Below are 12,592 nucleotides of genomic sequence, written 5' to 3'. Positions count from 1 at the left end.
TCTTGGACAACAAGGTGAAGACCGCTGCAATTTTTGACTTTGAATGCGATAGGATGTACAAGACTAGCTAATCTATTAATGCACTGTGTATATGCTCCTGTGCAATCGCGTTGGCTTACTCTAGGTACTAAAGAAGAGTAATGGAATGTGGTGATCTGATGGATTGTATACTTACTACTATCCCTCCACGTGTGGCGGAAAACCCTGCGTGGCGGCATGCCAGCCATACTCTTCACCACAACAAACGCAGCCACCGATAAGAAACGTGCAGAATCCCGGGATAGAGACCTTTACTCTCAAGTATCTCTTATATATCATCTCTTTGCAACGAAGCTCTTGTGTGGCTAGCAATACTATAATTCGCTACGGGTATGTATGCCAGCCCTGGCTCGGTCAGCCTCGGATGCGCTAGAGGTTGTATGCATATAGCTGAGAGTCTATAGTTCTATTTTAAAATATGCAAATAGTATATCCCGAGCGAAGTGCTACGGCATCTTTAGTCGTGGCGCTGTTGTGTAGGTATGTTGATATGCAGAGCAGGATTGACCGCTAAGGCGCATTACTTACAACCCGTACAGAAATTCTGTAAGAGGCTTAGTGGTATTCTATTAGCACGCCACCCGGCTAGCGGCTAAGGCTGAGCATGACTCGCTCGTTATCTGGCGCGGTCTAACGTGCTCAAATATATGCTCAGACATCGTACTACGGTGCTGATCGAAATCGGCTTCCGGTTCCTGCACACGATTTATCCTCAGCGCACAGCTCTCTGAAAGGACCGCGGGGTAATCAATCAACGTTACCGCAAAACAGGCTTGGCCCCTGTGCTTCATCCGCAAATACCATTTAGATATAAAAAAAATGGGCTCTTAGCAACTTAGTGTTACAGTCATGGGCAGAATTGATTTCCCATTTCGCAATTCGATTTGGTCTTGCCGCATGGACAGATCAGCACATGGTTGCCTAGGACTAACTCAGCGGCTTGCAAGGGTAATGCTATCTTGCATGGCCAACCGGTGAGTCGTCTGTGCCACTCATTTGCAGGCTGACCGGTCAACTGCTTTCGACCTAAACCCTCGCTCGGCAAATTAACGCACGCAGACGGATAAGTTAAAAGGCTTGTGCACTGTCTGACAGACTCAAAGTCCGCTGCTCATCACTAAGCTTCTTCAGTTCATTTCCATTGAAGCCCAGAAGAAGCAATGTTCAATCTGCAACGGCAGAAAGTGCTGGATGAGTCTAAGTGGAAGCCTGGAGAAGGGCAGCTTCGGTATATCGAAGCCCGGACTTTTGCAAATACAGGTAGGCTAAACGAAAATAGCCTCAGAATTACTTTGTTTCGATCAGTACATTAACCTTAGAAACTGCAGCAGATGCACCTCCAAGCAAAACTTATCGGGATGGAGATCTAAGCGACCTGGATGTAGATGATTGGCTACACCAAAGGGGCCGCTTCTTCCAACCCACTGATTCTCGTCTTGGAAAGGAAGAAGGCAGCATAAGACTACTCATTTGTGAGCGAGTTAAGTTTCAACCTCTCCACTTTGGCTTAAGCAAGGCTTCCTTGTTGGCTATCGAAGATAAGTTTGGTCTTCCGATTGAAATGCTTCCAATATTCAAGTTCAATGGAGGTGGCCACTCCTACTACTTTTGTCCTTCGGCTCGTGGTCAAAACCCCGAAAAGCTCGGTAAGGCCAAATTACCACGACTTACAAACTCGGGAAATCTGACATAAAAGTTAGTTATCACAATCAAGGTTCCACAGATGTACCAGGTTGCAAATTACGGCCTCTGCTTGACACACTCTTTCAAAACACACGTCACATTCGGCTTCATGTTCGGCTGGAATATGTTTAATGACAAGCAATGGAAAGAGTCCATGGGTACTATGGAGCGTCCCAGCTATCTAGAACCTCATGGTCCCCGGGTTAGTAAGCTCATCGAATCAGCAATTTCTGATTGGAGACATCCATTGCTGTTACCGGTAATTCTACTTGAAGACTACGTCTACCATGCGGATATGTACAAAGGATGGGATCTTTCTCCTAGAACAGGAAAAATGGAAAAACAACAAGGAGTTACGGTGGCCGGAAGAAACGGCAACGCTTTAATACCATTGGATTTTGGAGCCTTGAGTCTAAACATGGCGCCTGAGAAACGACTCAGGACCATCACTGAGATCAACACTATTGCTACTGATGCGGCCACTTTGGTTGGAAACTTAAGATGGAGTAAAAGATACTGCCAATTCCTGCGAGATATCTCTAAAGATATCCAAGAGTTCACCGATTCGACGCAAGATAGCGAGCCAAAGCTGGAGAACACTATTGAGACCTTGTCCACTCTTGCTACCTCAATTTTAGAACACACGGAGGCGATAAAGGCCAGACTGGATATACAATTCAATGTGGTAAGAGATTCAATATTTTCAACAATTAATTTAAGTTTTGACCAGCTGCTTTAGCTGTACAATATGGTCGCCCAAATGGACAGCAACGTCAATTCAACAATCGCGGCGACCACAGGGCTTGATAGTGTTGCAATGAAAGCTCTTGCTTTTGTTACCACTATCTTTTTGCCTCCAACCTTCATAGCTGTACGTATAAATCGTCTTAGTCAAAACAACAAGAACAGCTGTAACTAACCAGATTGTTTACCAAAAAGACACTGTTCAGTGCGTCAATGTTCGATTGGCAGGCTGAAACCAAGGCAAAATCATCAAATCCAGATGAAGAAACTGAAATTCTCTCAAAACATTTTTGGATATATTGGGTAGTTAGTGTGCCTCTGACCGTTGCAGTGCTTTTGGTTTGGCGTACATGGTGGCATCGGGAAAAGAATCGTTATCAAAACAAGTACCCTCATATCAAGCTGGATAGCATGGTACAAGATACAGGTTCGAATTTTTCCAATGGATTGACCAAAATGATTTGGGGACGACGAGAAAAACTGGAGGATATCGAAATAAACTAGAACATTGCACTAGTCCCTGCAATTTCTCCATCACGAAGATGATTCGACACGATATATAAGTTGCCAAAGAATTTCTGCTTTCTAGTAATTTTCATAAAGTTCTTAGCGATATCGGGCCCAGAAGCCACAGTTAACGGGCACCTATGTCTAGATCAGTCGTTTCAGATGCAATGTACCGCAAGTAGTCATACATAGGTAGAGGGCCATAGCGATTGCATTTCGACAGGCACACATTAATAGAGGCTCCACATACCCCCTTCTAGCACGCTAACACAACATAGGAATGACCCTTGTTAAAAAGACCGTGCGGTGAGAACAAGTCGAAGCGCAAAACCAGAAACCGATTCTGCTCGCGACTATAGCATTCACGGGCGCCTGTTTCTAGTGCAAATAATAATTAATAGAGGTCAAGGCTTAGCTATATATAGCCCCGCAGTAGTATTGGAATTAGCTTAGGGTAATTAATATAGTTAGATGTTGTTACGGGATCTGTTTGTTATCTCTACTTCGCAGACGACTTTAATCTTCTGATGCCTATCTTTGCTAGCCCTCACACTAGCCTCGATCGTTTACTTGCATGTGTACGTGCGCTGCTATCTGTACTTATAGGAAGGATAGTAAGCTGGTGCTGCTCGTGTGATGCAAGCGCGTCAGCGTAATGCTGGTGACACGCACGCGTGGTCGGATGATCCTTCCCAAGCACAGCTTCGTACCCAGCGCATGCTCTCTTGTATAGAGCAAGGGCTTCATTGTAGTGATCTTGATGTGCAAGAAGATAGGCAAGACAGTATACGCTCGTCAGCGTGTGTGGATGCTCATACCCAAGCACCTTCTCCTTTCGCGCCAGCGTCTGGCGGTGCATCGCCTCGGCCTCTTCGTACTTGCCCCCAAGCCTTCTAACTAGTCCTACCGCGTCCATACTGTTCAACGTCTCCGCATCGTCTTCCCCAAGCTCTTCAATCCTGACCTCCATCGATATCATTGCCATCTGCTCTGCCTCGCCTGCTCTTCCCCGTTGCCACGCGTACCATGCCGCCCTGTACAGTAATAGCGCCCGCTTCTTTCGTGACTCTACTTTTAGGCTGCTGTGCTAATGCCGCCTGTGCGTGTGGAAATAGCGCTTCGCACTTTTTCCAGTTTTCGTGCTCTCCTGTCGGCAGCTCTGCGCACAGGTTCGAGATAAACTGCTCCCTCCACTTGTCTAGCTGCCCTTCGTTTTCTAGCCACGTGCGTGTCGCTAGCTGCACTAGGCTATGCATCTCAAACGTGTCTGCATCTCTAGTTACCGTGATGAACGAGTAGTCTCGCAGGGCTAGCACATCCTCTTCAAACCCGTCGTCTGCTGCGCTGCTCTGTCGGTGGAGTAGAGCTTCCTGGATCCCCTGTCGGTCAAAGAAGCTCATCAGCGAAAGCAGGCCTGCTGCTGACTGTCTAGTCTTCCGTATGTGGTCGAACGAGATTTGCCAGGTTAACAGGACTGAGTTACTGGCTGCTGCGTCTCGACGAAGGTGACCCGCCTTCTGGTTTAGCAGACTTGTCTTTCTGCGATCGCTCTGCCGGTACTCCTCTAGGTACTGCCGCACAGAGCACCGCGGCGCTCACTCTCGAATGTATGCTGCCGCCTGTACGAGAGCAAGCGGCATGTGATCGAGCGTTATAGCTAGTGTAGCGATGCTGCCGTCTTCTTCGTCTACGTCTCCTAGCTTCTTGCGGAGCAGAGCGTGTGCAGCTGCATCGTACATTGGCTTAATGAGTATAACGTCACTATCCTCTGCAACCTGCATCGCTGCGCGCTTTGTCCGACTCGTTACAAGGACAGCGCCATGCCTGCTCGAAGGCAGATACCTCGATAGATGCTGCCGAAAGACCGCTGCCGCCATCTGTCGGAGAGAGCACAGCAGCATCGTCCGCATTGTCTAGCACCAACAGCCACCGTCCGTTCTTCGCATCGCGCAGCCAGTCGTGCACTAGCTTGAATACATCCGCTTGCGGGTCCTTCTGCCCGCGAACCTTGACCTGATCAGCGATCTCGCGGAAGCTCTGCTCGAGTCGCGCCGTGTTGCTCGCGTGCGCCCAGAACACCCACGTGTCTGGTGACTGCTCGGCGGTGCGGTAGCAGTGCTCGATAGCTAGCTGCGACTTTCTGTGTCTACGTTAGATGCGACATGCAACATGCGACATGCGAGCACTAGGGTGATGCTCTTCCACCGAACCTATCCCACCCCGCCGAGGCCCACCAGCGCGACGCGAGATGCTGGCGTAGCACATCGTTGGCGGATCTGGTCGAGCAGCGTGCCGCGGTCGACAAAGTCAGGATCGCGGCGGAAGGGCATGGAGCACGAAGGCTGTGGGGGAGTCTCGGGACGCTCTGAAGAGACAGTGCATGGTTAGCGCAGCGCTGTCAAGGCGGGAGCGGGTACCTACCAGCAGGAACGTAGAAGTGGTTCGCGATAGCGCCAGAGTTGTGTCCCACCTGCGCTCCCTGGTTGCCATGAGCCGTGACCTGGAAACGTTATGCTAGTGCTAGGGAAGGCCATCGTAGAGAACAGTGACCTAGTTTGTGTAGGAGGGAAAGTCTTGTGTAGGCAGACAGTGGTTCTGACGCGCGAGGCTGGTGCGTAACGAATAGCTTGTCAAGGCTGGCTGGGCTGGCCTGTTGAGGCTGAGCTGGCGCTTCAGCTGAGCGGCTGGCTCGTTCTGCGCATATCTAGAAGAGAACCTCAACCTATCGTCCCCGCTGCTGCTGCTTCTTCTTTACTCAAAAGCTGTGAGCAAGCGCGAAGAAATCCATCACTCCATTATCACGTCTTCTTTTCCCTGTCTCCTCGATCATCACCGCCCTTACTCTAGCGGCCCCACGTGGCAGAGGCAGCTGGTCTTGTTGTTCGTGTCGTCGCCCTTGCTGGCCTCTTTAACAACAGTCGAGTGCTCCAAGTTCGTCCAGCTTGGCTGCACATTTGAAAAAGACTTCCAGACAAGTCAGCTTAAGCTCGACAGCACAAGATTCCGCCTGTCGCGAGTCATGCTTGGCCCTAGCGGACGGTACAAACTGGCGTTAGGCTCATAGAACACCGCTAGTCTGCTTCTAGTATTTACATACGACTCGCAGGTAGCGCGCTTCGGTGTTGCACTGCTCTTTAAACCTACGCTCCAACGCCCTAACATGGTATATAGTAGCGTACTGCTCGGGATAGACTCTTCATATATACTTGTGTAGTTCGAGAGACTCTTAGATATATGCACTAGATCTCTAGCGTATCCGAGGCTGACCGAGCCAGGACTGCCATACATGCTAGCATCGAACGGTGGTATTGCTAGTCGCACAAGAACTTCCTTGCAAAGAGATGAAGCGTAGGGGATACTTGAGGATACAGGTCTCTATCCCGAGATTCTGTACGCTCCTCAACTGTGGCTGCGTTTGTTGTGGTGAAGAGTATGGCCGGCATGCCGGCACGCAGGGTTTTCCGCCACACGTGGAGGGATAGTATCTACGGAGCCATCGACAGGAAACTCATGTGCGAGCGCCAAGGCGCTAGAGCGATCACGTGGTGATCTCAGTGGACCAACCACTGCTCTCGGACAAAGAGGGTGTTGTTCCGTTACATGTGGATGGATATTAGCGTAGATGATTGCTAAGGACATTCATTTGTGCTGATCTTTCGAGCCGCCAGCTAGCTTATCTAGAACAGGTCTAAAGAACCCTCCCCAATATCCGTCTTCTCTCTCGTCCGTCCCATATTTGAGCAAATTCCCATATAACTTAAGCAACCGAAAAACGCCACGTATGGAATCTGTACTTAGCCTCTCAAATCGATCCAGATCCGGGCCTAGAATATGTACACCACTTCTCCTAGATACCAGATCTTCACGCGGATACGCATAGTAGATGGAATGCTCATGTCCGACGATAGTAAGCGCAGGCTCGACCATTTTCATTGGTTCGAATGGAGTTTGCGTAATTTGTGCGAGCTCCTGCTTTTTGCGCAAGGATGCGGCGATCCATATACTCATCTGAAGCTCCGCCTCTGTATGGTCTCCGGATGCGGGTTTAACCTCAAAGCCAGAAAACAAGGCAGTCCGCTTTGTGAATGCATCAAGAGTGTGTCCAATTTCCCTATTGTTTACAGCGTCCAGTCTTTTGTAAAGGGCTGAGATATCGGGATGGCGATGCGAGTAGGAGAGGACGTAGTCGGTTTTGCGGTCCATGTGTTTGCGGCGGCCGGAGTCGACTAGAGAGTAGGCAGGAAGTGTGGGGAGGTAGCGAGGATTAATCGATTGCGTTTGACTAGATGTATAGTCAGTTAGCTATGTCTCGAAGGGATTAGAGAAAGGTGCACATACACACTCTGGAACCACCATCTATCACTACCATCCAGTTCCATTGCCAAATGAACCAAAGGTCGCACCACATCGTCGCACCACGCATTCTCATCTCGGCCGCCATCCTTGCAATCGCGCGCATTAAGAAAGATCTTCTTGGCTTCCTTCCATATGGTCGACAGCTCCTCGGCAGAGCGTGAATCACTGCGGTCGAAGTCGGCTGGTTTGGTGGTCTGGTGGCCCACCTCCGAATCGGTCTTGATGACATGCTAGACACATGGAATCAGATCTAGGAACATTCCGTTAAGTGTATGAACGTACCAGCAAGCCCTGAGGAATGAAGCCAAAGTCAATGCCCTCGGCAAGCCGATTACCAAGTCGTTCAATGTGCTCCGGGGGCGCCTCCTTTAGGCCATTAAGACTCTCTACTAACACCGGGGGATATGCACTTCTCAGTATAATCGGCGTCTCTCGTGTCGGGCTTGATGAACGTTTCTGACTCGAGGAAACACGACTAGCAGGAGGGCTGAATGTATTTATTTCGTTCAAAGTGAGTGGAGTTTCGCTTCCGAGCTGCGACGCGCTTTGGTCAGGCTGGACATTATCAGTATCATCAGCTCTTCGCCGCTTCGGGCTATTGCTACGATATGAGTTGGAGGCGGGCGTGTTGGTGGGGAGGGACATGGCGCGCTTCCGCTTCAAGGGAGCGGGACGCGGCTTCGAGTCGTCGTCGGGTGGAGGAGTGGGAGGGATGCAGGATTTAGACGCAGAAGCAACCCACGCGTTGATGAGATCGTACTGAGGTATACAACAACTTTCTGAGACCATTGTGGTGGAGTTATCGCATGTTGAAGTGGTAGTGTTGTTTTGGTGGGTGGCTCGTTTGGCAGGGAGCCTTGGTAGGGCCGCGATCTGAGCCACAGCGCAGGGGTAATGGTTGGAGAGCCGCACCACAGCGATCCTTGTCGGAGACCAGTTGACTTGATGGACAACAGCTGGAGAACCGTTCTGTGTTAAGTACGGCTTGACAAGCTTGCAAAAGCGTCACTCCGGAGCTCCAAACCGTGAACCTGTCTCATAACGGCGTGCGTCTCTTCACCTAGAGACAAACCTTAGTTGAGAGCGCCACAGCGATCTGAGGCAGACATAAGAGACACGATAGCAGAAGTATGGCACAGCTTCAATGCGGTCATACGCGCTGCGCCAGTCAGCGCCTGGGACTTAGCGCTGATGCACGCTTGCACAAAAGCTATAATTACATCATTGGCTCCCTTGCTTGTGTTACGTTTTCGCGATTAATAGTTGACAAGGCGAGCACCCCTCGGTTGATTCTCAATCCGCTACTCCACTTTCGATTCCAAAATGTCTCTTCTCGGCACCCCACGATTCTGCAATCTTTGCCATTTTCCTATTCAGGCTGGTGAAAAGATTCCAATAGGTACTCATACTATTTTGCGAAGTCGGACATTTCTAACTTGTAGCGTCTAGTCATTCATCCTGCTAAGTCTCTAGAAGACGAACCAACCGACGGTGTGCTATCACAATCCCGCTCGCTTGGTACAGGAAGATCCCAATCATTCCAGTATCATCAGTTTTGCGTGCAGATTTGTTTACCCTTTCTGAAACATGGATCGCTAGTTAAGCTCGGCCAAAGTCTGAGGCCCGCCCTCCCAATAGATGACCCCCCTGGCCCGGAACATGCTCTTCAGATTCTCAAGTATTCTTGTTGGCCGCAAATCTTATCATCGAAAGTTGAAAATCATTGCAATAGGCAACAAAACTGCGAATGCTTGAAATGCATGTTCAGGCATCTATCTAAGTTGCCGCCAGAAGTGTTTACCGAGATCATTTTTATGGCCGAGCCAAGCAACATTTCAAAGTTGCTCACGATCTTTGGCGAGACATCGAAACTCCTTTCAGAGCTCAAGAACAGACAGGCTCGCGATATCACTATATCATGCCAAGGCGATGTCTTCCAAACTTCAATCAAGTACGGCGGCAAATCATATGTTACTGGGCTCTATGATCACGAGGTCCCTCATTCCGAAAAGATCAAGTCAAGAGATACATTATGCGATTATCTGGCCATATGGACGGACAAGATTGGTGTCACTCAAGCTGAATTCTTGCACTCCAAAGCCTCCACTTCTGGGCACGAAGTCAAACACATGAAAGTCAACGACAATCGGCCATCAATCTGTCATAGACCTATCAAATGCCGAAACTGTTCGTTTTTGGACGCAAAGCATCCTCTCACTATACGATCGAAACGCGAGTGGGTATATACTGTGGCTATCAGCGAGGCTCGTGTGAATCTGAGATCTAAGGTACCTATCCCTTTCACAAGATAGTACACGCTTCTAACTATATCGTAGGGCATTTTCATCGAAAGGATTTGGTCCTCACTCCTTAGCAAGTGTCAAATCTTTTGGGACTGCTCAAAATCATCAATGCAGCTTCCTCGAGACTATCAGGAGAAAGCTCCTTTTGCAACACCATACGGAGGTCTCTTTCTTCGATACGTTACTGTGAAAAACGTGACCGCCATTTCACTCGCATTCGCTTCTGGAAGACTCATTGCCATTACGTCCCATCAAAGTGAAGATAAAACTTGCTTCTACGATGAAGTCGACAGCAATACTCCTTGCATGTATTTTCCGTTGTCAAATGACGAGAAGATCGAAGCAATCTGGATCATCCGCCATAAGGACAAGATGATTAATATGGGAGTACAATCACTAATTGTAAGTTAGACTATGTTTTGTGGTGAAATATCAGATTCATGAAGAAAGCAGGTGAAGACCCAAATGAAGACTATATCGATGGGTCACTACATTTCACCCGAAATGCAATCCGAATTACAGTTAGAGCAGATTGCAGATGAGTCTGTAAATGCACTTTACTGCAGTGACCCTCGGTTTCCATGTTCTATTGTGGGCGCCCAGCCACAATATTATCCTGCGTCCCCGAACCCTCTGGTCCCCCCCAAATTCCCAACTTATCGAACACCATTCCCTGGCTTTGTTACATATAATTACAATATGTATTACTCAGAAGCACCTCTAGAAGGACTGGCTAAGGTCCAAGTGTGCATGGATGGCACTTACTGTCTGGGCATTTTACTCGACTATGGCAGTCACAGCAGAACAGTAGGCCAATACAGATACGACAGGGAAATATCTAGTGCTTACGAACCTCATTGTATTGGACTGATACAGGAGAGACATGTATCAAACCCTCGAATCTGTCTCCGGTTGCTCGATGAAGAATCACCTCAGAGTGAAACCAGGGACCCGAGTTTGCGGTTAATGCACGGCATTATAGTGTGGTGGTATGGCAAGGATATTTCCTTCGTTAATATTCTTCCTCCTAATTAAGAGCACGCGGAGTTGTTCGTAGCGAAGCAATACACAAATCATAGATGTTGCACGTGCTACGTTTGATGACAAAAACGCGGTGAATTTTGGTACCATCACTAAGTAAAATCTTGAATTCGAATGGCACAGGTGTCTTCAGTTGTAGTTTGTAACGGTTTGGGCCTTGCCAAGACCTACTCTGGTAAGAGTTGGGTACGGCTATCGCTACCATACTTTATCATCCCGCACACAATGTGTGTCACACATATTGTGGTAGAGGGATGGCTCAATAGTTAGAAGAGAGTCCGCCGACCCGCAATCGGTAGAGTAGAGAACAATAAATGAATTGTCTAGTGAACGAGTGGATGTCCAAGCCTTCTTGTCCTGCCCCCCCTAAGTACTCTGTCCTTAGTCCCAATTACCTAATGCCGAACGCACGTGACTATCTGCTACACCACAATATATATAGCTGCTCTCCTTCATAGCTATAAAAGGCAATGCAGTCCTCCTTTCCTCACAACTATGTATAACTGTTCGTCCAAGCACCCTTTTGATAGTATCTCTTCCTCCCAGTTCCATCGTTCGCATCATACCAGCCATCAGGGGTGGCTGATGAGCTGGCGGTTTGGTTCTTGATTACCGTCTTAATTGACAAGAGTGTATTGCGTAGCGTATTAGCTTCCGATGAGTTGGCATCGACATAGCCATTCGTGAGCGGATAGAAACTGTTCTGCATGGTGTAATGGAGGATTTGGGCCTTCGTCCCTACAACAGCAATCCCCCAAACATCTGCTTTGGTGTATGTGACGCACGCCTGACAAGCTTGTTGGAGCTGGGCTTCAACCTCGTCGATGGAGCCTGTGGCCTTTTTGATCTCGCAGATGGCGATAATCTGTAGCTTTTGAGTTCGATTGAAGATGGAGATATGGAAATCGACTCGTCGGAGAGAATCGTCGGGGAGTGGAGTGGGTGGGCTCTCTGTTGCAATAACAAAGTCCTCTTCCGGGAAAAATTGCGTTCGCAAAAGGTGTGTCCAGAACGTCTTGGAGTGATGTTCGTGGGCGTTTAGTTGTAGTATATTGTTATACAACTGTATAAGAGTAGGCGTAGTAAGAAGAGTCATTGCGTCTTTTTGCTTATCTTGCAAAAATAGAGTTGCAACGAGAACAATGCAGTTAAAACAGGAGGCACAGAATATTTATATTTCTTCTACTAACACGAATTTGCACCGAGGGACGTCAAAGGCGTCACAAGATAGTATCCAGTTCGCCTACGAGCCGTCCAGGCCTGTGGACGTATGGCGATCCCTTCACCAGCGCACCCATGCAATAAACAGCGTCAATCCTACACGGCAGATATTCAGCACGAGTGCTGCGACTGATTCAAAGCGCCACATAGTGATACGATCATGTTGCGCTTCGCTTATTTCCCGTGCCGCATCCATAAGGCGTAAATTGCCGTTCCGCGATGCCACCATGGACCTTTAAAGCGCTATGTGCGAATCTTCAACCGAGGCGAAAAGGACTGGTCGACAGGTATTCTGTGTGCATGAGAAGTTAGCTTGGCGCAATGCCCAAAAACAAAAACATCCATCACCGAGCTAGAAGGAGCTTTCAAAAAGTTGCTAGAGATATGATGATGTTGTGCTTCGCTTATTATCCGTGCCGCATCCTTTAGATTGCGGTTTCGCAATGCCGCCACGACGATGGACCCCTGAAAGTGCCATGTGCAAACTTCAACTGGTCGATAAGTAATGCGCGAAGAAGGGCGGTAAATTGATAACACAGCCTGACTTCATTGGCTCAGCTAAGACTGCGGAGCGCCCTAAATTTCATCCGAAAAGCCACCCAAGACTGCATTTAACCACTGTACAGCTTGTCGGTCATGAGCTGAACTTTGCAGTACGACCTAAAATCTTGGCCCGTCAACCTGCGCTATCGAAATTT

At 48.6% G+C, this 12,592-nt stretch overlaps 6 protein-coding genes across 6 annotated transcripts; 2 read left to right on the top strand and 4 right to left on the bottom strand.

Annotated features, from left to right (window-relative positions):
• Nucleotides 1–1,199: 1,199 nt before the first annotated feature.
• Nucleotides 1,200–2,970, top strand: PtrM4_105390 (CorA, Mg2+ and Co2+ transporter; the record flags this gene model as incomplete). The annotated part of the gene is made up of 5 exons (XM_066107639.1): nucleotides 1,200–1,299; nucleotides 1,359–1,685; nucleotides 1,740–2,407; nucleotides 2,462–2,593; nucleotides 2,662–2,970. 5 exons carry the CDS (start codon nucleotides 1,200–1,202, stop codon nucleotides 2,968–2,970), a joined length of 1,536 nt encoding a protein of 511 aa, XP_065962088.1.
• A 956-nt stretch (nucleotides 2,971–3,926) lies between these two features.
• Nucleotides 3,927–4,373, bottom strand: PtrM4_105380 (uncharacterized protein; the record flags this gene model as incomplete). Its single annotated transcript, XM_066107638.1, has 1 exon — nucleotides 3,927–4,373. One exon carries the CDS (start codon nucleotides 4,371–4,373, stop codon nucleotides 3,927–3,929), a length of 447 nt encoding a protein of 148 aa, XP_065962087.1.
• A 195-nt stretch (nucleotides 4,374–4,568) lies between these two features.
• PtrM4_105370 (Protamine-P1 domain containing protein) lies at nucleotides 4,569–4,754 on the bottom strand (the record flags this gene model as incomplete). Its single annotated transcript, XM_066107637.1, has 1 exon — nucleotides 4,569–4,754. One exon carries the CDS (start codon nucleotides 4,752–4,754, stop codon nucleotides 4,569–4,571), a length of 186 nt encoding a protein of 61 aa, XP_065962086.1.
• Nucleotides 4,755–6,612: 1,858 nt separating this feature from the next.
• On the bottom strand, nucleotides 6,613–8,118 carry PtrM4_105360 (uncharacterized protein; the record flags this gene model as incomplete). The annotated part of the gene is made up of 3 exons (XM_066107636.1): nucleotides 6,613–7,255; nucleotides 7,312–7,559; nucleotides 7,612–8,118. 3 exons carry the CDS (start codon nucleotides 8,116–8,118, stop codon nucleotides 6,613–6,615), a joined length of 1,398 nt encoding a protein of 465 aa, XP_065962085.1.
• Nucleotides 8,119–9,143: 1,025 nt separating this feature from the next.
• On the top strand, nucleotides 9,144–10,043 carry PtrM4_105350 (uncharacterized protein; the record flags this gene model as incomplete). The annotated part of the gene is made up of 2 exons (XM_066107635.1): nucleotides 9,144–9,617; nucleotides 9,666–10,043. The coding sequence occupies 2 exons, from the start codon at nucleotides 9,144–9,146 to the stop codon at nucleotides 10,041–10,043; spliced, it is 852 nt and encodes a 283-aa protein (XP_065962084.1).
• Nucleotides 10,044–11,166: 1,123 nt separating this feature from the next.
• On the bottom strand, nucleotides 11,167–11,769 carry PtrM4_105340 (uncharacterized protein; the record flags this gene model as incomplete). Its single annotated transcript, XM_066107634.1, has 1 exon — nucleotides 11,167–11,769. One exon carries the CDS (start codon nucleotides 11,767–11,769, stop codon nucleotides 11,167–11,169), a length of 603 nt encoding a protein of 200 aa, XP_065962083.1.
• Nucleotides 11,770–12,592: the final 823 nt, after the last annotated feature.

Source organism: Pyrenophora tritici-repentis, chromosome 5, assembly GCF_003171515.1.
Source record: "Pyrenophora tritici-repentis strain M4 chromosome 5, whole genome shotgun sequence".
In the NCBI taxonomy this organism is placed as follows: Eukaryota; Fungi; Ascomycota; class Dothideomycetes; order Pleosporales; family Pleosporaceae; genus Pyrenophora; species Pyrenophora tritici-repentis.
Note: the sequence above shows the minus strand (reverse complement) of the source record. Positions and strands in the feature narration are given on the sequence as shown.